At 37.7% G+C, this 26,221-nt stretch overlaps 2 protein-coding genes across 10 annotated transcripts; one reads left to right on the forward strand and one right to left on the reverse strand.

Moving 5' to 3' along the window:
- Positions 1-21,633: 21,633 nt before the first annotated feature.
- Positions 21,634-23,033, reverse strand: LOC124186192 (THAP domain-containing protein 1-like). Of its 5 annotated transcripts, none has more exons than XM_046577686.1 (4): positions 22,798-22,902; positions 22,448-22,690; positions 22,205-22,380; positions 21,634-21,659 (listed from the first exon to the last, which is right to left on the reverse strand). In XM_046577686.1, exons 1-4 carry the CDS (start codon positions 22,866-22,868, stop codon positions 21,649-21,651), a joined length of 501 nt encoding a protein of 166 aa, XP_046433642.1. In that variant the 5' UTR covers positions 22,869-22,902; the 3' UTR covers positions 21,634-21,648. The 5 variants fall into 5 exon arrangements, 4 of the variants coding, with proteins under 4 accessions (XP_046433642.1, XP_046433641.1, XP_046433638.1 ...); XM_046577685.1 differs by lacking the exon at positions 21,634-21,659 and adding an exon at positions 21,891-21,987; XM_046577682.1 differs by lacking the exon at positions 21,634-21,659 and adding an exon at positions 21,896-22,001.
- A 1,408-nt stretch (positions 23,034-24,441) lies between these two features.
- On the forward strand, positions 24,442-25,841 carry LOC124186191 (THAP domain-containing protein 1-like). Of its 5 annotated transcripts, none has more exons than XM_046577681.1 (4): positions 24,573-24,677; positions 24,785-25,027; positions 25,095-25,270; positions 25,816-25,841. In XM_046577681.1, the coding sequence occupies exons 1-4, from the start codon at positions 24,607-24,609 to the stop codon at positions 25,824-25,826; spliced, it is 501 nt and encodes a 166-aa protein (XP_046433637.1). In that variant the 5' UTR covers positions 24,573-24,606; the 3' UTR covers positions 25,827-25,841. The 5 variants fall into 5 exon arrangements, 4 of the variants coding, with proteins under 4 accessions (XP_046433637.1, XP_046433636.1, XP_046433634.1 ...); XM_046577680.1 differs by lacking the exon at positions 25,816-25,841 and adding an exon at positions 25,488-25,584; XM_046577678.1 differs by lacking the exon at positions 25,816-25,841 and adding an exon at positions 25,474-25,579.
- Positions 25,842-26,221: the final 380 nt, after the last annotated feature.

A 26,221-nucleotide genomic window follows, 5' to 3' on the forward strand; every position in this document is an offset into this window, starting at 1 on the left:
TGAAAATCAACTTTCTCAAAATCCGCCTTAACGTCACAATTAGCTTCTAGGACAATCAGGTTTTAGAGTAATGTCAGAAAATTATTACGATGATATTGACTTATCGGATTCAAGTTTGTATCCCTTTTTCCATCAAAATAAATTAATATCTAATTTTCAACGAAGTTTATGAAGATTTTTTTTCCAAATGATGTAATCCGATACAATATCTTGTTCATAGTCCTCCGAACATCAGCTTGTAACAAGGATATTTGGAAAGAGTCCCTTTGTTGCAGGAACCATTATAAAATTCTTGGTTTTCAATTCGTGCTACTGAATAACTTCTGCGTTTCAGGTTCCATTTCTAATCTCAAAATGAGATTTTTTTTTGCTCCAGACAATGCTAACATGAAATGCAGAAATAATGGCGGTAAATGGAGATTCATAAGCTTTCAGTCTTAGCGTAGGACCCTATAAAGAGTGTAAAATTGTATTTGGTTTTGAGTTATCATGCAACTAGCTAGCCTGATGACACCGTCAACTAAGATTACATTTAAAGACATTTTGAACTGAAGTTATTTAACAATTCTAGATTTAGATTGATTCAGTTTGCCTAGCAAAATTCAATCCTACAATCTAATTGAGGACTTGAAAATCTATTTATCTGAATTTAATTCCAAAGACAGTAAAAGTAAGCTTCAAAATAAGATACCAAATTAAATGGTATAAAGTTTGGAAAACAATGCTGGTCAATAAGAATGCTTGAATTGCAATGGTACATAGAATGAATTGGCAGCAACGGTTAAGTAACAAACTTATCGCTTGATCAAAGTAAAATGATGGGATATTCAGCCATCATCATCCGTAGTATATCCCGCTCTTCAATTTTGCCTCAACTGATGTTAAGAAGGTGGCGATGGCCTGATGAAATTCACTCTGGCACCTGATGTCTGACGAAACAACCAGGTTCGATGGTTATAATGATTGCACCGCTCGAGAAACCAGGATCCTTGCCACCTAAACGTTTTGACCATCAGGTAAGGCATAATTTTCCTCGTATTAATCAAAGTTCAAACTTTGAGCCTGCTGAAAAAAAAACTAATTTTATCTAACAATTATGTCTAAACTAATTTAATATTGTAATAGTCAAAGATCACGTAATTAGAAATTTACCTACATGCTTCCATGCCTGACAAATTTAGTCCCGCTTTGACAATGAATTATTTCGTATCTGAAAATATTAGAAGCTATTATTATCAGACAGGATCTTTTGGTATTTTTTGATACAACTAATTTCCAATAAAATGCATAAAACATAAATCGTTAATGAGACGCATTCTTAATTTTATGTAAATAAAGAATCTGTTCACAATAAACTTTGTTTTCACTTACCTACCTCTGTTTGTCCAGACTCCCACTTGTTAATGACATTTCACATTGAATTTCAGATTTCTTCTTTCAATAACAAAATAACACCCAATTTCTGTATCATTTGATATTTGCTTTTCCGTTAAATTCTTTATTGCGTCGGTTGAATATCTTCCGATATCGACCGCGGTGTTGCTGAACGATGGTGTTGCTGTTCTTCTTAAACAATTCACGTTACGTAAAAATAAACAGCAGCATAACCTCAATCCACGGCTTTACGCGCGAGAGATTCACAGCTTTAGTTTCATTTTGTGTACGTTGGCGCTCTGCTCAGCTAACGAAAACATCGCCGCAGGACGATTTCACCGACCAATGAGATTGAATTATTTGGCGCATGCGCATTGTATGTATAGTTTCAAGAGATTGTCCCGGTATATTTGTTTACGCCTACCCGTCCCCGCGGTTCCCACAACAGATAGTTTACCCCTTCTTCTGATTTATTAAAATTATAAAATTGCAAAGTTGGGGTCATACACTACTGGTATTGCTCCACTGAAAAATCAGCTGGTGATTTTAGTCTGTTGAATGAACCAGCTGAGAATGGTAACAGTCAACGTCCTGCATCACATGTAACAGAGCCATGTGCACTCCAAAATTTGAATCTTGTTTGAATTTTAGCTAACGATTTTTATTCTTTTAGAGTGAGACGATTGTTTTTTATTCCGATAATTCGAATAATGCAGCCCAAGGTATCATTTTACTATAGGTCGCGTGTGTGGTAACTTTGTAACAGACATTAATACGATAAAAGTATATTATCCATGACACTTATATGGGGACAGGTAGTAAATTAATAGATTATGAAAACTTCAGTTCATATGCTAATAGATCATCAATAAGTTCATAGAAAAGCAAGCACTATTTTGAGCAAACTCATTCAACGATAATCAGACAGCATAATTAGTACAATAAGCTGACAAATACGTGCTATGGATAAGGTGCTGAATAGAGTTCTTTGCTAGGACAAAGAGGACTTAATGGCCGCCGGCGTTACTTGCTAAACCATTGAAGTAAGTATAGGCTGAACATGAACGTAGATTTGGTGGCAATAACTCACGAATTTCTTACAGAACATGAATTCTCTATTTGTTAGTACAATAAATATTTGAGTATCATCAATAAAGTTTGATTTTTCTTTCAAAAGTGAATAAAACCTTAAAAAATGACAAGGATCATAGTAATAAAAGTATTTTGTAGGTTGAATTATGTATTTTTTCAATCGAACAAAACGCCTTCCTTTTCTCTGAATATTATTCAATGCGATAGAATAATATCATTACTAATCCAAATCTGGTGAATTCAAGGCTTTCTGTATGACAAACTCTAATGATCACATATGTATATACTGTATTAAACCAATTGGCGTAACTCGCACTGGGTTGACAAAGAAGTACCGATGATTATAAATCATCATACGAGTATGCTTATTAATTCTTCAACTTAAATTACATCTTACATCTATTCAATCCGACAAAACTCCTTGTTTTCCTCTAAATAATATTCAATGTGATAGAAAACTGTGTTACTAGTAATAAAAACCTGGTCGATTTACAGCTCTTCTGGATCACAAACGTTAGTGAGAACATATATTGCACCGATTGGCGTAAACTTCTCACTGGGTTGACAGAGACGTACTGATGGTTTCAAATCATATTCTTGCCAATTTCCGGATTTCCGGCGACAATAAGTAGTAAAATGCCTGCTTCGCCAGAAATATCACCAACGAGTCTGCCAAAATGGATGAGCGCATTTGGTAATGTATAATTTTTAATTGATGTCGATCAAGCTTTAACTATGAAGGAAAAATGTCGTACCTGTATTGTTTATCGAGGATTAATTCGGTTTGAATCTCTCTCATATCAGTTGCGCAGTTCTTACAGCTGCAGTTAAACTTGCTCGTATCTCCAGTTCTATATGTATAAATGTGATGATTTGGTATAATGGTTTGAGTGCATGTATTTCCACAGTTGCATTTTTTATTGTAAATAATGGAATGAAAATTCAGTCCTTTCTGAAGTGCCTGAAAACCTTTACGCAGAATAATGTTATGATTTACACGCAATGTTACCTCACAAACAATCTCATCCTTGCAATAATGACAATCAGATATTTGAAATGTGCTGGGTATATATTCGAAAAATTTTCGCCATACATCTGCTGGACTATCCGTGGCATCATAGAAAATCACCAAACCAAAATCGCCATAACTGCCGACAGGCATTTGCTCTGATATAAACGTTTCAATAAGATGAAACACTCTTTATATAACTCGGATGTCATTCCAGTATCCACGAATCTCATGATAAATTGACAAAGTTCATTTTCAAATTCCTTCATAAAATAATAATATTTGGAATCCTCCAAGGCAGCAGTTACCAGAATACTGGCGATGGAATCAAATGCACATGTATCCCTTATAACATAGACACTACTATCAATTTCATATGTCCCGCATTGGTCCCGCAGAGGAGTTCATTTGCCAACAAAAAGTTTTGACGCTTGTTCAATGTCTTTAAACATTTTTTGTGTTCAAACTCTTCTCTGCTATCTGACCCACCTGGTCATGAAAATCATACATAACAATACTGGTCATGATTCTCGAATATATGGGTATAACTTATGGTACAACTCAAAGAGGATTAGGTAGAGTGGAAGGTCCCATAAGGGGGACTTTGTCCGTGTGTCACGTGCGGAGCGGTCTCGCACGCGACAGCTTTAACCCTCTTAGTTCTTACTGAGGTTTATATTTATTTTTTTGGCAGGTTAGGAGGCGAACGTCCTCTATAGGACGTTCCCTGGGAAAAGGTTTGGAGGATTTCAATTGAACGTGCCAATATTTTGAAGGAAGCAAAGTAAAAAATGTTTAATAGCTCAACTAAAAGCAGAAAAGGTGCTAAACAAGGAAGCTTACAATATTTTGGTCTAATTCTACTCACGTTCTCCCTCTCCCTCTCTCTTTTGCAGCTTCGACCTCGAAGATGCCGAAGTATACACACCTTCACACACTCACTTACGGGCTACACTGCTCTATAGAGTTCGTGGCTTATACAATTGCGCTTATTACTAGCTTCAAAGACTGACGCCGCGACGCGAGATGCTCTGGAATACCGCTTGTAGAATTAGAGGTGTTCTCGCTCTAATCGTCGGTGATTCTAAGTCTGATACTCTTCACACAGCAGCTCTGAAGGAGCCTGGGTTCCGTTGATGTCGTTCTTAGCTGTCTCTAACGGGGACTGCCTTCGCTCGCTCGTCCGACATCCCTTGGAACGTCGGGCGGCGAGCGAGTTTTTGCTGAATTTACAACTCGGGGTTTTCGCTAAATACACAATTTCGAACAAAGGCTCGCCTCTCGACAGTCATCCTTGAAGCGCGTGATTTCGCGCTCGCCTCATCCCGGTGTTGATTACACCCGGGATCTGGCGGGCGCGAAGACGCTGACGTTGCTGGCCGTCCAACTACGCCGTTGCGCTTGGTTACTCCACGAACTGGTTATAATAAAATATTTTATATAGACTAACTAAAACTATGCTTCCTTGTTTCTAAAGATAATAATAATATATAAAATAATAATTGATATAATCGGTAATATATTATAGTTTTGAGTAAATATGCGGCGCTCGTGACACGTGAAATTTTCAAAAAATCTATTTTTTTTTATTACGTATTCCTAATCTGCATGTAAGTAGAAATAAATCTTTCGAAGCATTTCCCGGATTTCGAACGTTTACGATATTTTAAACTCGATTGAAGTCGACACGGTCAGCGCGCTCTGACCGTCTCAGCAGAAGCAGGTGACCAATGCAGCAAAAAAGGCCCGGATTGAGCAGCGGGAGATGTTAGCGGCTCAACATGAGCAAGAAGAAGAGGGATGCCTCTATGGACCAGGCATTGCCGATTAGCGGTAATTATAAACACATTTGTGTAAACACATTACAAAACTTTAAACGCGTTTTTCTCGAAAACACGTTTATAAAAATAGCTGATATTCTCCTGACCGCTGTAATTAACATATCGACATGAAATTTGGAGAACATACTCCGAAAAGATGTTTTTTGTGAATGACGGATCGTTTTATGCGAAAAAACGCGAAAATTCGAATTTTTTTTTAAATGCCGCCATTTTCCGAAATTTGTACTAAACAAAAAACCCATCCGCCATTCCATGACCAAAGCGTCACAGATTGATAATATGCTTTGAATTTGTGTTTCAGATCAACAAAGAGGGGAAAGTGATGTCAGCCGTTTACATTCCGCGATTTGAGGACCTGTTTTCGCGAAGCTGCAACGGCCGCCATTTTGGTCTTATTCCAAAAAAAAAAATTTTTAATGTTCTTTATATCACGAATAAAAGCAAGAAAAAACCGCACTCAAAAAACTTTACTCGTTTCCTTTGAAAAAAATAAAATGTAAACACCTGAAAAATGGCACTCCAAGGACAAAGTCCCCCAGGCACCCATGTATAATTTTGTAGCCAGTTTTGTAAAGTAGAATGTAACGTCATAGTCATACGTGCATTGATATTAAAAAATATGCAAATTACACGGAAAAATTGAAAATTAGTAATTTGAGGAACCATTAATATTGTTACAAAGAGTAAAATCACCCATTCTATTTCCTTTTCTATCGATCTAGTAGTCATCACAGATAAAAGACATGTAATATTTCAAATGGCATAAAATTAATAAGGTTGCTGCGTCAACCAGTATTATTGTAAAAACATTCTTGGTTCGGACGATAAACTAAAAACACTTACTTGCATTAAAAGCTTCTTTAAATATTTAATTTTCGCCTTTGATTGTTTTGCTAACTAAGCTCACGAACCCACATTTTATTTCGAAACGTGAGTCCGTTTCAATATCTACGCTATTTACACTATTTACAGTTTTGGTATTAACAATATTCACAGTATCAATCTTTTCTTTCTATTAATGTCTATTTATTCTTATTTTTTTTTCGCTCCAAATTTTCTAATTTTTTTATCTCTATGGTGAGCTTGAGCTGTAGCTGTATTTTGCTTTCTTCTTTCAATTCTCGCCGCAAGAACCTAGCTTCCGAATGAGATTTGACCCATACGCAATTCAGGTTTCATCACTCACATAAGAAATTTTTGATACGCACTTGTGCTTGTACATCCACTTGGCTTGATAGTGGAAACGCTGCGTCGAACCAGTAAACAGCGCGGATACCGTTTGCATGTAGACTTTGGATCAAAGTGATCTATGCAAATATGAAACTGTTCCAGTTTTTTCAACACCACATGAGAAAGCCATGTTTTCTTCGCTGATACAAACGAATCACATCCATCCATCTCGGATGCTTAATTTTACGAACTTTACATAGTATTTTTTTATCAATAAATGTGTCGAACAGTTTTGATTATTCATTTGCTTCTTTCTCTAATCCTTTTTGAAATTATTATCTCATTGTATGCTATAAAAAATACCCAAATTGAAGAAATACAATATTTAAATGATTGCGAAGAAAACATGGCTGTCTCAGATCGAGTAGTTTAATCGATTCACCTTTTTATACAGGTAAGTTGGATAATAAATGATCATGGAATACTTTAATATTTCTTTCAAGTACTGAATACCCACTGGTGTCGATGATATTGCAACAATGGCGCGGATTTCGCTCGGTAAAGTAAGCTATAACTCCGAAGATATTGGTAGTGGAGAAAAAAGGTTGTTAGTAATTAAAAGATCTACAACTTTGATCATCAGAAACATTTCATAAAAGTCGACGGTTGGGAAGGAAATAGCGAAAGGTGAAAAATAGGGAGAAAAAAACGAAAATTTTTGCCTTTCGGAAGAAGTAACTTGAAAAATATTGATGTTAAAAAAAAAAGTCAGTAAATTTAATTTAGAAGAGCAAAGGTTGCTGAAGGTTTTTGCCTAACACTAACCGTTCTCGAGATATCGAATTGAACGCGTTTTTAGCGAGAGGGGCCTAGGTGACCTTCGGAGAACCCCGCAAATTGAAATTCATGCTCAGAATGCACCCCCCTATCGATCCCTAACAATCCCCAAACTACATAATTTTATGTTCACTCAACCTACTTTGAGCGACAATTTGATTGGACTAGTCTGGCTGCTGCCACGTAGTATTTTACTATTTTCGCCAGCTTCTTGGGCCGCCAAGCAGACCGCAAGCCCAGACATGAGCCGCTATTTCACCCCACTTACTGTACGTGGCCCGGCGGCACACGCACCGGCCTGCAACTCGCTGTCTGCAAATTTTTTACACAATCACATAACATAACGTAACTATATTAGGCTACTCTCTAGTTTCAAACTGAGAATTACGAGTGACAGCATAAATTTTTAATTACGCTAATATAATTAAAATTTTTTAAAAATTCTTATTTCTAGTTTTTCAATTAAAAAATTGAAAGTAATTGTAATAATGAGAGTTCTCTCATTGAAAGAGAAGAATTAATTCTCGATTAAATTTTTCTAACTATCAAAATAAAGAACTGATTTTTTATTCAATGTTCCGAATCAACAGAATAAATTCCCAATAGAATTTTTCGAATTAAAAAATAAAAAATAATTCTGAAAAATAGAAGTAATTCCTACTTCAATTTCTTGGAGTACAAAAAAAGAATCACTCATAAAATTTTTTGAATCAAGAAACAAAAAACAATTCGTAATGGATACTTTGCTTCTACATTCAGGTAGGCACTGGCTTGCCTATCAACACTGATCTGTACTTCCTATGTAAAAACGACTCTTATCCCATAAAATTTATAAATTTATAAATAAAAAAAGGAATAAATCAACGATTCGATTTGTGTTTTACGGGTATTAAGTATACTAGTTCCGACGAGTGGCTGTCGAACTCATGGGTTAAACTAGACCTTGAACTAGGCAAACTCGTCGTCTATGCGTGATTACATGTAACTATCTCTCTAATTCTCTACGTATTATAGGGAATGGACGGTTGGAAATAAAAATAAGTATCAAAGGGCAAAACTGGTTTCAATTGATATCAATGACTGTATAAGAAATTTCGCCTCTTCAAGTGTATATATAGGACTGTGATGTGTAGATGGTGTATTTACTCTTTTGAATCCTTGCTTTTTGATGGGAAGCCACGTAAGACAAGCGAAGCCGTCTAATGAATGATATGCGGATGTTCAAATCATTTTTTACGAGAAGAATATTGTTGAAAGAGTGTAAATTCGAAAATTTGGTGATTTCGAAAAATTAACGACGGAGCCAGGAATCGAACCTGGCGTCTAGAGATGCTTGACCGGAGCCTTACTCCACCAGACCACCTAGCCGCCCTGACTCTGTTGTCGTAAATTTCTCTCATCACCAGTGACTTCGAATTCGTTTTCGTGTACCTGGTATGAATGTAAAAGAAATTTCGAATCAAGGATTCAAAAGGGTAAACACACCATCTACACATTACAGTCCTATATATACTTCTCGCAAAAATTAAGGGAACAACAAAATTTTCGCAATTTTTTGGTGATTTTCAACAGGCTGTATTTCAGTGAAAAATGGTCGTGCAAGAAATAAAAAAACGAAGCTTTTGAAGCTTAAAGACTCTAGTTTTTGAATTTTTTGGTTAAAAATTTTTCGAAGCACTATTAGCCATGCAATCCTTGGATAAAGCACGAAGAAAAAATTTTCAAAATTTTTTACATTTTTTTTTTCGCTCTACGGGCATGGAAAAATTTTTCCGAGCTAAACCAATGCATAGGTCGCATAGCCTGTTTATTCAGCTTCAAGATGCTTTTTTTTAAGCCTCGATACGACCATATGTCTTTGAGATATCGAATTTTGAATGCCAAAGAATCCTTTTTCACTCAACTGCCAATATCTCTGGAACTACTGGTCGCACAGCGAGCCGAAGGGAAGTTTCTTTTTCTGCAGAAAATTTCCTACAAAAATCTGTCAAGGTTGATGTCAAAAAAATTTTTTTCCACCTGCAGCGTTAACGTGAAAAAAGAGCAAAAAAATGCCATATTGCCTTTTTTTGGGATAATCGACTGTATCTTCGTCAATATTGGGGGAAGAGCTTAGGTTAGAAGAAAATTTTACAGCCTAATGTACCCCAAAGGTCCCTCTAAGTCGGTAGATCGATCGGTTCAGCGGTTTTCCTGGACCGATTGATTGAAATTTTGACAAAATTAAGAGAACAAGGTTCCTTAAGAAACAAAAACCTTGTTCCCTTGATTTTTTTAAAATTTCAATCAATCGGTCCAGGAAAACCGCTGAACCGATCGATTTACCGATTTATGGGGACCTTTGGGGTACATTAGGCTGTAAAATTTTCTTCTAACCTAAGCTTTCCCCCCAATATTGACGAAGATACAGTCGATTATCCAAAAATTCTTTAAGAAACAAAAACCTTGTTCCCTTAATTTTTTCAAAATTTCAATCAATCGGTCCAGGAAAACCGCTGAACCGATCGATCTACCGATTTAGGGGGACCTTTGGGGTACATTAGGCTGTAAAATTTTCTTCTTACCTAAGCTTTCCCCCCAATATTGACGAAGATACACTCAATTATTCAAAAAAAGGCAAAATGGCATTTTTTTGCTCTTTTTTCACGTTAACGCTACAGGTGGAAAAAAAATTTTTTTGACATCAACCTTGACAGATTTTTGTAGGAAATTTTCTGCAGAAAAAGAAACTGCCCTTCGGCTCGCTGTGCGACCAGTAGTTCCAGAGATATCGGCAGTTGAGTGAAAAAGGATCCTTTGGCATTCAAAATTCGATATCTCGAAGACAAATGGTCGTATCGAGGTTTAAAAAAAAGCATCTTGAAGCTGAATAAACAGCTTATGTGACCTATGCATTGGTTTGGCTCGGAAAAATTTTTCCATGCCCGTAGAGCGAAAAAAAAAATGTAAAAAATTTTGAAAATTTTTTCTTTGTGCTTTATCCAAGGATTGCATGGCTAATAGTGCTTCGAAAAATTTTTAACCGAAAAATTCAAAAACTAGAGTCTTCAAGCTTCAAAAGCTTTGTTTTTTTATTTCTTGCACGACCATTTTCCACTGAAATACAGCCTGTTGAAAATCACCAAAAAATTGCGAAAATTTTGTTGTTCCCTTAATTTTTGCGAAAAGTGTATATACTAGAGTGTTTCAAAAACACCGATTATTTTTTTTTTTCGAAGAACATTGAAAAATCTTCCGAGTGTCCCTCAAAAATGACCTCGGTAAAATACGAGCTCTTAATATTGATATTTAGAGGTGGCGATTCTCAATTTTCTATTTCCTATTCAAATAACATGGGAACAATTTTTTTTTAAATTTAGAATTTTATTGCTCAAAAACGAATCGGTGTGAAGATATAAACAAAACATACTCTTGTAGGAAATTTTACGCTCTACGAAAAAGATCTGAATAAAGATTTACGTAAGGTAAGTCGTTTCGGAGTTATCAGGCCTCAAACATCGAACCGTTTGAAATAACGATGTTATTAATTTATAAATGCTACAAAACTGACTCATATCGTTGATTAATGAGATTTATTAATTAACATTTCATTGGAAGTCTATAGTTTCAATTTTAAAATCAATAATGTTGTGTATTTAAGTGATATGTATCAGTTTTGTAGCATTTATAAATTAATAACATCATTATTTCAAACGGTTCGATGTTTGAGGTATGATAACTCCGAAACGACTTACCTTACGCAAATCTTTATTCAGATCTTTTTCGTAGAGCGTAAAATTTCCTACAAGAGTATATTTTGTTTATATCTTCACACTGATTCGTTTTCGAGCAATGAAATTCTGAATTTAAAAAAAAAAATTTCCCATGTTATTTAAATGGGAAATAGAAAATTCAGAACCGCCACCTCTAAATATCAATATAAAGAGCTCATATTTTACTGAGGTCATTTTTGAGGGACACTCGGAAGAATTTTCAATGTTCTTCGAAAATGAAAGTCGGTTTTTTTGAAACACTCTAATATATACACAGTGCTTGAAGAGAAGAAATGTCTTATACATTCATACTGGGCACACGAAAACAAATTCGAACTCACTGGTGATGAGAGAAATTAACGACAATAGAGTCATGGCGGCTAGGTGGTCTAGTGGAGTAAGGCTCCGGTCAAGCATCTCTAGACGCCAGGTACGATTCCTGACTCCGTCTTTAACTTTTCGAAATCACCAAATTTTCGAATTTACATTCCTTTATCGATATCAATCACTGTTGAATGTGGAATTTTTGTGACAGCGTGGTGCGAACTGATGCGCCCGCGGGTTCGACTTCTGTGGATGGGGTGAATTGAGCCTGCTACAGCAGCCGACGATGAGCTCACAAGAGCCTTGCTGAAATTCTAAACTCCAAAGGTGATGACAGTGAGTTGAGCAACGCGGTTGATTTGTTGTTGATTGGATTAAATAGTTTCAATTTTTTCCAAATTTTAAGCTATAATATTTTGTCTTGCTACACCCGTTTCGAAAATCACGTATTTGCATATCTAAACTCCTAGAACTTGAGTCTTTCGTGATTACAAATTTTTTAAATTGTATTACTTTGAGTCGAGGTTTGAGTAATACGTAGAGTGCACGTTTCTGATGTTTCTCAGATTTTTTGCATAGTTCTGCGAACCAAGACATATTGGTGGTAATAGCTAGTGTTTATAATTTTTGTCAAAGTTGAGCAAAGAATCGTTGAACGCAGAACACTCTCAGCCTCCGAAAGATTTGGCAACTGGCGTCTACTTTTTCTGATACATATATATCAAATTCCAAAGTCACGTGCCTGTACTTTTTGAGCTAGCGTGCTTTTCCCTTAGCAATAATAAAAATCTATTACGGGGACTCATAACACTAAATATTCCGGAAAAATATTTTTGTATGATAAGGATTATTATGGTTCATGACAAAGTGATCTGTATGTTGAATTTTAAATACGTACAGATGGATTCTCGGGTTATCTTCTTGCTATACTACTTTCGATTACCGTTTTCGGTACTCTTTTTATTGCAGTTGGCTACAAACCACATGTCTCTTTTTAAACAGCCTCTTCAACTTTTTCAACAGCACATTATGGACACGGAACAATGTAGTTAATTCTCACCTCTCGAAAGTAAACAAATGTGTAACAATGCAAGAGTACCTTTTGATAAAGGTAGTACGTACAGCCAACAGGATAAAAATTGACTTTGTGGATAATGTTGCGTTGGAAACAGGATCTAATAATCTGAAAGCTATCCGATGATTTTCCTTGTAAATCAGTTATTGACAAACAACCATTGCTTTTTGCTCTGTAAAAGTCAAATTTTTCCCGTCAACTTTAGCACACTGAGAATCTATAAATTCACAATAATTACTGTTGAGCATTTCAAAAATTGAGAAGAAAAATATGGTTTGATAAGTACGTCAATATTATGCCAAAGGTGAAAAGTTTTATTAAGCTGTTTCTCGTCGCATTTCCAAAAAGTTGCATCATTAAATAACTATGTTAATAGCTCATCAGAATACGAAAATAAATTGACAAGACTATGATTTTTCATTCCAGTTAATTTGTAACTAACTCCATGATAGATTCATTTTCATTATTTAATTTCATATGTATTCAAGCGCTTGCGTAATTTTTCTTAGATAAAACCCAAGTACGGCTTCCAAATTTTTAGAAAACTCCCAGAATAGGCCTTCGACATATCTTCCCCATATCTTCACACACACACACACACACACGCACGCACGCACGCACGCACGCACGCACGCACGCACGCACGCACGCACGCACGCACGCACGCACGCACGCACGCACGCACGCACGCACGCACGCACGCACGCACGCACGCACGCACGCACGCACGCACGCATGCACGCACGCACGCACGCACGCACGCTCGCACGCACACACACACTATGAAATGAATGAAATAAATAAAATAAATATAATAAGTAGAATGAATAGATAGATAGAGAATGAATGAATGAATGAATAAGTTTTATTATGCCCTGGAGAAAAAACTCCGTGGGCAATGGGTACATGAAAACAGATTAAATATAAAGTAATAAGACTTAACCTAGGCTTAAAACTAAGAAAACTAAGAAAACTAGGAAGAAGCATACAGAGTATAGAATCAAGACGCGGAGAGACCGCAAGCGAATATAAACACAAATAAAGTATAAATATAGCACAAATAAAGCATACAAATAGTGCAAAGAAAAAGAAATAATAATAAAAAGAAAGAAAAGAAAAGAAAAGGAGAGTGGCAAGCAAGCCAATTTAACCGCATGCAATGAAAGAAACCAAATATATCAGAGCTGGGAAGCCAGCAAATGCGTCCGCAGATCTCTTTTAAAGGTGGGGAGACACTGCAGAGTTGTGATGCTAGGAGGAAGGGAATGCCAGAAATAGGAAGCAGAGAGAACGAAAGAATTGCGTAGTGTGGAGGTACGATGTAGGGGGATAGAGAATGTTGGTGTAGAATGGAGACGAGTTGGACGAGTAGATGTGGGAGCAAGAGAGAAGAGGTCACGAATGTAGGAAGGGACATCTAGTTTGAGGAGCTTGAAAATAAGGATGCCCATAAAATAATGTCTGCGATTTGAAACCGTAAGCCAAGATAAGCTGTTGCGATATGGGGAGATATGGATGTCACGACGTACGTTAAAAATGAAGCGAATGCAGTTATTGATTAATCGTTCCAATATCAGGTTCTGTTCACCGGTTAAATCAATATAGGCGAGGCAACAATAATCGATTAGTGGAAAAACAAGTGCAGTTATAAGCGTGATGCGCAATTTCTTCGATAGAAGGTTCTTGTTATATTTTAGGCGAAAAAGAGTAAAGTTCACCTTGGCCGAAATGTGCATAATGTGCCTGTGCCACGAAAGATTTGATTGCATAATGATGCCCAGGTTGCGAGCGTGCGAGACATAGGAAAGCTCATTTTCGCTGACTCGAATGCGAGGGAGAGTCGAAAAATCAATTTGATTTATGTAAGCACCACTGCCCAAAATCATAACCTTTGACTTCGCAAGGTTTAACCTGAGTCCATTCGCCACAGCATAATCAAAGATATAATTCACGTCGAGAGTCAGATCGGATAGAGCACGAGCCAGGTCACTGGGGTAGCAGATGAGATAAATCTGTGTATCATCCGCATAGGTGAGGTATTGGGTATAGTTCAGACCAATGCCAATATCACGGATGAAGATTGAAAAAAGAAGAGGACCAAGAACTGATCCCTGTGGAACACCCATATTAGTGGGGCACCAGGAGGAAACAGCTCCCCTGTCATCAACAACTGCTTGCGATCGTTTAGATAAATATGAGAAAAACCAGGCAAGCACTCCATCCGAGCAACCCAAGAGACGAAGTTTACGTAGGAGTAGGCGATGTGGAACCATGTCAAACGCTTTGCTAAAATCAAAGAGAACAAGCACCGTTATTTTTCTGTCATCAACTGCCTGCCTGATGTCTTGATTAAGCTTAAGCAAAGTAGTTAACGTGCTATAACCCTTCCTGAAGCCAGATTGAAAGGGATCAGCAAGATCATTCGCATGGAGAAAGTCAGTAATCTGACCGAAAACAATTCGCTCCAGGGCTTTAGAGAGCTCACAGAGGTTTGCGACTGGTCTTGTGTCAGATGGAGACGACGGAGGAACAGTTTTAAGTATTGGGCGAATGAAGGCACGTTTCCATGATGACGGGAAATGTGACAGACGGAGGCTTGCATTGAATAAATCCAGAAGGCTGTTAAACAGAAGCGGGACAGCTTTACTAATTGCATAGTTAGAGAGTAAGTCGGGGCCCTGGGATAATGAGGAAGAGTGGGGAACACTCAAAACTGATGACAATGAATCAGCGGTTATCACGGCAAACTCGAACACAGGTTGAGAGGGAGACAGTGGGGGTAGACATAGGGAAGATAGAGAGTCTGGATAGGGAATATCAGAGGTTGAGACAGCGGAATAAAACTGATTCAGACTATCAAGAGAAAAAAAGGAAAAAGAAGAAGATCCCCTAGCTTTAGTGAGACCGAGAGACGACAGCTCCCTCCAAATTCCAGACGGATCAGAGATCGACGAGATGCGGGAGCAGTAGAAATTATCTCTAGCGATACGTAATTCACTACAAAGGGCATTGCGATATTGACGGTAGACGGCCATGGACAGTAAATCACCCGTACGCCTAGCTCGGTTATAAAGCGAGTTTCTATACTTAATTTTCGATCGTAGTGAATCGGTTAGCCATGGCGCCATCCTTCTGTTTGTGGTCCATTGCTTCAGCGGAGCATGGGTATCAAAAGCCTGAGCGATGGCAGACGAAACACCACGGACCATATTATCAAAGTGATTAGGTGAGGAAAGAGTAGAGATGGACGGAGTATTTAGTCGGGACAGAGAAGATGACAGCGATGCCAGATAATCTGTCACAACAAAGTGTTTTAGGTCTCTGCGGGCAATCATATGTGCTGGGCGAGGATCGGGTTGAAAATTGTAAGTGAGCTCAAGTAAATCGTGACCAGCGATGAAAGGAGCCGAGGATTTATTAAAAGAAAGGACCTTAGAGGAAGAATCAACTAGGAAAAGATCAAGTAGAGAGTGAGAGGTACTTGTGTGAAAGGTCGCTCCAGCCTCAACAATATGAAGAGCCTGTGTGCTGGCAAATTCACGAAGTGAGCTTGATTCAAAATTATTCTGTAGTAGATTACAGTTAAAGTCGCCAGTTAAGATAATGTTTTGGTAGTTTATGGCAATAGAAGAGAATATGTGCTCAAAATTGTGAAATAAGAAGCCTTTTGGGCGTCGATATATAGTGGCAAACAGAACTGAGCGGTCCTGGGTATTGCGAGTCTCGAAGATCAGATATTCTGGAGCATTAGAGAAATTAGGGGTTGAGAGCGCCAGTAATTTAAAGCGTAACGATTTGTGAATGTAGCAGGCAACCCCACCACCCCTTTTGCCAACTCGATCATTGCGTAAGAGAAAATAGTCTGGCAGTTGTACAAGATCGTCTGAAATATTGTCATGAAGCCACGTTTCCGAAATAGATATGATGTGATAAAAGTTAAGAGCAACATGCGCAATAAAGAACGGAAAATGGCCAAGGAGCGAATTAGCATTAAAGGACGCAACCTTGAGATGTGACATAGATGGTTGCATTATCATATTCGGCAAAGTCGGCTTAGTACATCGCGGTAGTCAGGTTAGTCGATTGAGATCCGACTCGGACTGGAGAATTATAATATCAGGACAGCCTTCTTTCCGAACCTTGACAACACCCCGATTAGCCCACACATGGCTTAGGTTGAGTTCACGAGCTTTGGATTTGGCTAACAGTAGAAGCTTATGGATGATTGTTGGAAGCAATTCGCTAATGTAGATGCGGTCATCACGGTTCATAGAGAAGATATCACGGACGGTAAGGACCCTTCTAGCTGACACTTTTTCTAGGACGAAGTCACGAGTTACCGATGATTTCAGGCGAACCACTAGCGATCTCTTGGACACAGCGCTCGAAGTGGAGTTACGAACGTGAGGATCATTAGGCTGGCCCGTTTTGGGTTTCATGACGCGTGAATCAAGAACGTCACCTAAGAGCTGAGAGACACGGAGAGTGGAGAAGATGGCATTCACAATCTCAGAGTCGGATAGGGAGAGCTCCAATGGTAGACCACGAACAACAAATTCCGTTGTCGTAGATGAAGCTGGTGCAACAGATGCCCGTGGCAAGGATGCATTCGAGGCAATAAAGGATGCCAAATCTTGCTTAATTGCAGATGTATCTTCGACTTGTCGTTGTTTTATTGAGGAGATTTCCTCAGCCGATACGAGAGCTTGGCATTCAACACCTGCAACTCTCGACAAGATGGTGCTCTGACCAGCTGATAGGCCAGCAACATCCTCACGAATGGTGGAAATTGTTTGGATAACTCCAGCCACTGTGCCTTGAATATCGTCATACCGCTGCATCATATCATGTTTCAAGGTTTCCATTTTTTGGTCGAGTTTGGCATCAAAGGCAGTAGTGAGGTCCATTTTGAGCTTATCGATTTTTCTATCGAGTTTTGAGTCTAGGGCCGCCGCATTAGCCTGTAGCTGGAACATCACATCGTCAATAGTGAAGCGAGGTGCAGCAGAAGACGCTGCAGTCGCAGTGGTGGCCATTTCAGTTGCAGTATTTGGCGCTGCAGCTGCTTGCATCGAGATGGGAAGCTCCAGGTTCAGATGATCAGGTGATGATGTGGGTGAACGCTCGAGTAATGTTGACCGACGTCGCATGCATTGTTCACATTTAAATGATGAAGAGCCAAATTCCGTGGGGTCGAAATTATGTGCAGATTTAATGCATGAAAGGTGAAAGTCGTGTGAACAAACACCCGTACAGGAGGCAAAAGGCTCTTTGCGCTTGATAGCGACATCGCAGATCGCACAGGTTGGGGCCATGGTGATGCAAATGAGAAGTACTTAATCGATCGATCAGCGTGTTCGCAAGTAGATAATTTGAGTCTTTGAGGTCCAGATGATAAGTGAATGATCCGATTATCGACAGAGCTCGTATCGATAATTGCTCATGAAATGAAAAATGAATCCCGACAGATGGCGCCACCAGTACACAACGGAGAAAAGGCGGGATTGACAGGTGAGCAGAAAGCGTGCCAATGAGTAACCCAAATATTGAGGTTAGGAAAATGAAGATTGATGCCAGTTACAGTGTATTGTTTCCGAGAGATTCCCTAGCGGTCGTCCAATGGGAAGAGGGAAGGTAGCGTAGGTATTGTAAACAGCAATCGTCCGTCCGTCAACTGCCAAGTCGTTCCGGTCGAGAATGTTAGGTTATAGGATACCAGTCTTCAGTTTATTGCCTCATCCCGTAGCTCAAAAGAGAGAAAGAGAGAGAGAGAGAGAGAGAGAGAAGAAGGGAGGTAATGATGCTGAATACTGAATAATTGAAACAAATCGAAAAACTGCGTTAACGTACTAATCAAATGTGATATTCGTTACGGAAATTAAATCGGCATTCGCAGTATCGTGAGAGGATTGGTGTAGCACTATATATATTCTACAATGTACACACAAAAGTAGAAACTCGTTAAAGTCTTCGGGTTTGCGAATGAACCTTTTTTCACCACTCACTTTGTCAAACACCTGTTTCTGCACGAGAGATTTTTCAAAATGCTAGAGAAGTTTCAAACAGCAATCGGATTTGTATGAAAGGAGACACGCTCACCCTCCACCGAGCAAAAACCAATCAGCCAATCGTTCATGGGGTGTACGCCTCGTGACATACAGGCAAAAATGTTACGCGACAACAGCTGGGAAAATTTTCTCAATAGATCGCTACCTACTTTTTTGATGATCAATTTTTTCCCATCCCATGCTCCACGCTAATATGGTTGGGGGTGTGCAGGCTCGGACTTGTTCGGTATAAAGAGTCACAAACCCCAAAACTGTATGTGCACGAACCATCCGGTCAAGAGTCGACAAGACAAGACTTTTTTTACGCCAAACACTGCTCGCTACCTGCTTTTCGTTGACCGATTTTTCCCATCACATGCCCGACGCTGATAAGGGTTGGGGTGTGCAGGCTCAGACTTGTTTGTCATAAGATTTTTTTATTCTTTCATGGCTGCGGTGGTCCACCACTGCAGCCCTCCACCCAGTCACCACTGCGCACTGCCCACTACCTGCTATTTCGTTGACCGATTTTTTTCCCCATCACATGACCCAACGGTGGTTGGGGGTGTGCAGGTTTTTGATTTTTGCTTAGCCACATGAACAGCCATATTGATCAATTCCACAACCGCTCCCCACTCATAATCCTGGATCGGTAAACACACCGGCTTGCAACCCGATGCATGCACATTTTTTACACAGAAACTGTGAATCGTCTAAGAATTACAATAAAATATTCAATTATACAAAATATCTCCACATTCTCTTCCCTTATGCATACAGGTATAACATATCATCATCAATAATAATAATAATAACAATAATAATAATAACAATAACAACAACAGCAACAACAACAGCAATAATTAAATCTCAAAGTAAAGTACATGCATAGATAACGATCTGGCAAAAATACCGAGTCAATCAAATGATACTAGACGAGCACGAGATCAAAATCAAGATGTGGAAATGCAAACAATAAACGGTATTACGAATAGCACAAACGTTTTAGTGAATCAAAATACCATTAAGAATTTCTCAGAAGAGTCCCCAAACAAAAAGATCACGACACAACATCGAACCAAATTTTACCAACGTTATGTAACCAAGATAAACGACGCTATACTTAAAAAAATTCACTGCTAAACCTGAAAATAATCTATAACTAACTTACAAGTTATTTACAGAGGAAATGAGTTTTAATTCATAGACACGATCAAAAATGATATATAACGGGTCGATATATAACCCTTTGTTTTTATTTTAAATCATTTAAAAAAAGAGGCATTGGGGGAGATGTTTAGTAATCCGGGTGGTAAACCGCCCACCATGCCTCCGGCGCGTGCCGCACCGGGTGATCCCAATCCTCGAAGGGGCAGCGTTACCCCCACCACCCATCGATCAACCATCTGATGCCGAAGAAGTGTATGAAATCGTCACCCTACCATCGGCAGTCGTCAGCTAGCCCTCAAAAATATGCAATTTCGATTCGAATTTCCGCCCCACCTTGGCGGCGTTTCATAAAATCCTTTATACTGACCCACCCTAGGGACTCTAGAGTCCTCAGCAGATACTGTAAACAAGGATAAACAACCAAATTTAAATTAAAATGCTACGCAAACACTTCGAATAAAAAGAGCAAAAACCATGTGCCGCAGAACACTATCATGAACAATGAACAATAAATCAAAATGAAGAATTCCCAAAATTTGAATACTTTTTCTTTGCACATATAAACACAAATAATTAAACGATTCAAAAACTTTTAAACATGTTACGATAAAAATATTTATAATGAGCAAGATGATGAAACTTGGTACTTGCAGAAATCTTCTCTAATTCGAGAACCATTTTTTTCTTTTCTAACTATGTACTTTTATAAATCGTCAACTCAGTGAAGTTTGAAAAATGGATACAATTTTTCACGCAGCGACGCGATCTCAATTTCTTTGCCTCGGTTTACGGACACTTTCTGTACGCAGAGATCGTCCTCCTTGCATATATCATCCATAGCTCTAACCCGACCTAACCCAGCGGAGTAAAAGCTAACCTAACCTAAGACGGTAGGACTTGACCTAACGTAACCTAACTTGACCCAAGACACTACAACCTAACCTAAATTGATAAAATACTTTCTGAAATGATTTATTCGATTAAGCTTGATCGCTAGCTTCGATAGTTCAATGATTCTTGAGCAATTCGCGGTTGGCGCAACGGCCTCGAGGTTTCTACAACCTGACCTACGTCAAGGCTACTCCAACTTAACACAACCTAACTGGACCCTAGACACTACAACCCAACCTAATGTAACCTGTCCCAACCCAAGACTGTACAACCTAGCTAACCTAATATAACTTAATCTTTCACAGGTTTTCCGGTAACATGAAAAGATTTCCGTTTCCTCTATAGACGGGGAAGCTTTTGGTAACATTCGTTCATTTTCCTTGTTCCGTCGACTTCTGGTTCTCACTTTGTTACACGTACTACTTCTCATGAAATACAGGTAATGTTGTGACGTTGCACCTAGAGTGCAAGTCACAACAAACCCCAAACCCGCGGGGAAGAGCCGAACGGGTGAGTCCCGTCCCATCGGGAAACACCCGAAGGTAACCGAAGCCCACCGACGCTCGGCTGAGCCGAGCGCCAGCGAGCAGTACGATCCACTGATATATATATACACTGGATTGGATATTACCGTATACTCTACGTGTAAGCTCGTGCGTCCAATTGAACAATTTAATTTCCGCCATCTTGTACAGAAAGTTGTCACAAAATGCGCGCTAGATTTGAACTGCGTAATATATGCTATTTAGATCTAACGATATATTCGTCACACAAAAAAGTTTTTGACGAGTAAAATAATGTTTGATACATTAAATGAAGAACAAATCATTTTTTCGAAGGTATATTATTATTTACAATTATATGATGTAAAAGATCATTAAATAATATGACGAAAAACTTGTATTTAAGCGTGATTTTTCTTTATGTTCAAAAGAAGTCCTCAATTCTGAGAAGTTTCCGTCCATTATCCTTTATCCTATGGTGGGCTGAATTTCATACGGATTATGCAAAAATTTGTATAACACTAATTCAACTGTTAGGGAATCCATTTACCATCCATTGATCGTCAAAGTGGAGCTTAAGACATGTAAAAAAAGTTTTGAATTAAATTATATCGAATTGGGTGAGTAAAAACTTTATTCAAAAATATGGAGAATAAAACATTCCTTGCAAACGTTAAGAAATTTTTATAGAGTTCCGTGCGATAAACCACAACCGTAATATAATTAGTAGTATCAATCCACAATCCATTCACATGAAGAAAAAGTTACAAGCACAATCAAAAGAAAATAAAAAAGATGTACATATCTGATTATGCAAATCAGGTACAAATGTGTAGGTGCTCATGTAATTTGGTTACATTCACTGTGGTGGGCCGATCGGATTCATCCTGAAATTCGGTCTGCTGCAAGTTTTTACCTACAGATAAGTTACTAATAAATAACGACAATGGAAATACACAGAAATGTGTCACACACGATTTTTCTGTAACAGAGCACTTTATAATCTGTAGGTAATTGACCGCTTAGACGGCATTGGCGCAATAGTGCATCACATCAACGTGTCTTTATGCACACTGAGTTTTCTCTGACCTAAAAGGGATTAATAGTGTCAGATCTTACCAAATAACGTTGGGATACTGCCTTTTCGTAAAGTTATATAATTTTTACTTTTCTTCTGAAAGCAAGAGGGTTCAAAGTGGTCGGAACACAGAAAGCTATCACTTGATGGAGACCACGGTCCAATGTTAAAATTTGCGATCCACTGCTTCATAATATCAGGTTCATCCAATGGGAACCTACATAACAAGCAAAGTTTAAATTTATTAATTCACACGTTATATTGCATTAAGTAACGGTACTTACTTGAAGAATGAATAGCCACGTCCATATTCCCTTAATCGGTGACAAGATGAACACTCTGATTTTGGGTTGTCAAATATAGTTGGTACACTGTTCTTTTTCAATGTAATTAGGAATCCTGTCCTATCAAAGCAGTCATTTGTAAAATGAGCTGAACACAATGTGCTATTTCGGTTTGGCTTCCAGTCCTTCCTTTTCATTTCTTTTAACCACTGCTGAAGGCGCAACACATCTTTCACGGGAAATCTACATATCGAATTATAATTTAATCCCTGAGTCAATAATACCCGAGTTTTTAATTTCAATTATAATAAGATCGGTTCATAATTCAAATATTGTGAATTTTTACTGACACGATTCGTACGTTATAATACTCGTTAAATATAATTAGTAAATACTTCGTATGCTGACATAACCTCTGCATGTTATCATTTGCAGAACGCTTCAGCGTTGTATACTCACTTGTGAAATGATCGCCCACAATATTTTGATTGCTTGTTTTGCAAAAAACGCAGGTACTCATTGTTACCTCAATAATTGTTACTGTAATTTTCCATCGCAATCGATTATATACACATACATATATCACGTATATGGGCTATTCCGCGTCAACCGGATCAGTCATCTCTCAGATATTTTTTTAATTTGGCATGTGGATTGTGTGGGAGGAGTTAGATTTTTGTGCCAAAGCGCGAATCTCATAATGCAAAATTCGATTTTTTATTAACAATAACAAATTAGACTCCCATTTTTTTAAAAAATTCATAACTTTGGCAAAAAATTAGATACAATATATATTTTTTTTCCAAATTACGCGGAAAGCTCCATAAAATTTGAAAAAAAATACAAAATGGTAAAAAAAAGTTGTTATCAATTGTTTATTTAACAATTAATTTATCAAAGATTTTTAAAACAGTGACTGACACGATCAAAAAATTTGTTTTGAATTCTGACATGTTCCTTGAACTGTACTACAACCTGTGAATTAATTCCAGAGGGGTGTTTTTCTTCGTTTTTGAGTAAAAAATCATTAAAGGTGTCGATGCGCATGAAATTGCGGCCCGCCGAGTCTCTACGTAATGGCGGGCGGCCGGTTGCCGTCCACCGCTACACCGCGGTGGCGTCGCAGCGTTATTTTAGAGTCATTTTCACGATGTAGGACATGATTGAAGAATCTGAAAAAAATACTGTACCTTCACAAGGCCTGCTCAAAGCGATAAGTGAAGTTTCAAGAATGTGTTTTTCACCGTTTTTTTATTACAGAGATTCAAAATAACGGTTACACACCATGAGAGTGCACATAAATGATAATAATTACATAACTTGCTACTTATTTTAAAATAAAAACACATTCTTGAAACTTCACTTATCGCTTTGAGCAGGCCTTGTGAAGGTACAGTATTTTTTCCAGATTCTTCAATCATGTCCTACATCGTGAAAATGACTCTAAAATAACGCTGCGACGCCACCGCGGTGTAGCGGTGGACGGCAACCGGCCGCCCGCCATTACGTAGAGACTCGGCGGGCCGCAATTTCATGCGCATCGACACCTTTAATGATTTTTTACTCAAAAACGAAGAAAAACACCCCTCTGGAATTAATTCACAGGTTGTAGTACAGTTCAAGGAACATGTCAGAATTCAAAACAAATTTTTTGATCGTGTCAGTCACTGTTTTAAAAATCTTTGATAAATTAATTGTTAAATAAACAATTGATAACAACTTTTTTTTACCATTTTGTATTTTTTTTCAAATTTTATGGAGCTTTCCGCGTAATTTGGAAAAAAAATATATATTGTATCTAATTTTTTGCCAAAGTTATGAATTTTTTAAAAAAATGGGAGTCTAATTTGTTATTGTTAATAAAAAATCGAATTTTGCATTATGAGATTCGCGCTTTGGCACAAAAATCTAACTCCTCCCACACAATCCACATGCCAAATTAAAAAAATATCTGAGAGATGACTGATCCGGTTGACGCGGAATAGCCCATATACGTGATATATGTATGTGTATATAATCGATTGCGATGGAAAATTACAGTAACAATTATTGAGGTAACAATGAGTACCTGCGTTTTTTGCAAAACAAGCAATCAAAATATTGTGGGCGATCATTTCACAAGTGAGTATACAACGCTGAAGCGTTCTGCAAATGATAACATGCAGAGGTTATGTCAGCATACGAAGTATTTACTAATTATATTTAACGAGTATTATAACGTACGAATCGTGTCAGTAAAAATTCACAATATTTGAATTATGAACCGATCTTATTATAATTGAAATTAAAAACTCGGGTATTATTGACTCAGGGATTAAATTATAATTCGATATGTAGATTTCCCGTGAAAGATGTGTTGCGCCTTCAGCAGTGGTTAAAAGAAATGAAAAGGAAGGACTGGAAGCCAAACCGAAATAGCACATTGTGTTCAGCTCATTTTACAAATGACTGCTTTGATAGGACAGGATTCCTAATTACATTGAAAAAGAACAGTGTACCAACTATATTTGACAACCCAAAATCAGAGTGTTCATCTTGTCACCGATTAAGGGAATATGGACGTGGCTATTCATTCTTCAAGTAAGTACCGTTACTTAATGCAATATAACGTGTGAATTAATAAATTTAAACTTTGCTTGTTATGTAGGTTCCCATTGGATGAACCTGATATTATGAAGCAGTGGATCGCAAATTTTAACATTGGACCGTGGTCTCCATCAAGTGATAGCTTTCTGTGTTCCGACCACTTTGAACCCTCTTGCTTTCAGAAGAAAAGTAAAAATTATATAACTTTACGAAAAGGCAGTATCCCAACGTTATTTGGTAAGATCTGACACTATTAATCCCTTTTAGGTCAGAGAAAACTCAGTGTGCATAAAGACACGTTGATGTGATGCACTATTGCGCCAATGCCGTCTAAGCGGTCAATTACCTACAGATTATAAAGTGCTCTGTTACAGAAAAATCGTGTGTGACACATTTCTGTGTATTTCCATTGTCGTTATTTATTAGTAACTTATCTGTAGGTAAAAACTTGCAGCAGACCGAATTTCAGGATGAATCCGATCGGCCCACCACAGTGAATGTAACCAAATTACATGAGCACCTACACATTTGTACCTGATTTGCATAATCAGATATGTACATCTTTTTTATTTTCTTTTGATTGTGCTTGTAACTTTTTCTTCATGTGAATGGATTGTGGATTGATACTACTAATTATATTACGGTTGTGGTTTATCGCACGGAACTCTATAAAAATTTCTTAACGTTTGCAAGGAATGTTTTATTCTCCATATTTTTGAATAAAGTTTTTACTCACCCAATTCGATATAATTTAATTCAAAACTTTTTTTACATGTCTTAAGCTCCACTTTGACGATCAATGGATGGTAAATGGATTCCCTAACAGTTGAATTAGTGTTATACAAATTTTTGCATAATCCGTATGAAATTCAGCCCACCATAGGATAAAGGATAATGGACGGAAACTTCTCAGAATTGAGGACTTCTTTTGAACATAAAGAAAAATCACGCTTAAATACAAGTTTTTCGTCATATTATTTAATGATCTTTTACATCATATAATTGTAAATAATAATATACCTTCGAAAAAATGATTTGTTCTTCATTTAATGTATCAAACATTATTTTACTCGTCAAAAACTTTTTTGTGTGACGAATATATCGTTAGATCTAAATAGCATATATTACGCAGTTCAAATCTAGCGCGCATTTTGTGACAACTTTCTGTACAAGATGGCGGAAATTAAA

The sequence above is a fragment of the Neodiprion fabricii genome, chromosome 7 (genome assembly GCF_021155785.1).
Source record: "Neodiprion fabricii isolate iyNeoFabr1 chromosome 7, iyNeoFabr1.1, whole genome shotgun sequence".
Classification (NCBI taxonomy): domain Eukaryota; kingdom Metazoa; phylum Arthropoda; class Insecta; order Hymenoptera; family Diprionidae; genus Neodiprion; species Neodiprion fabricii.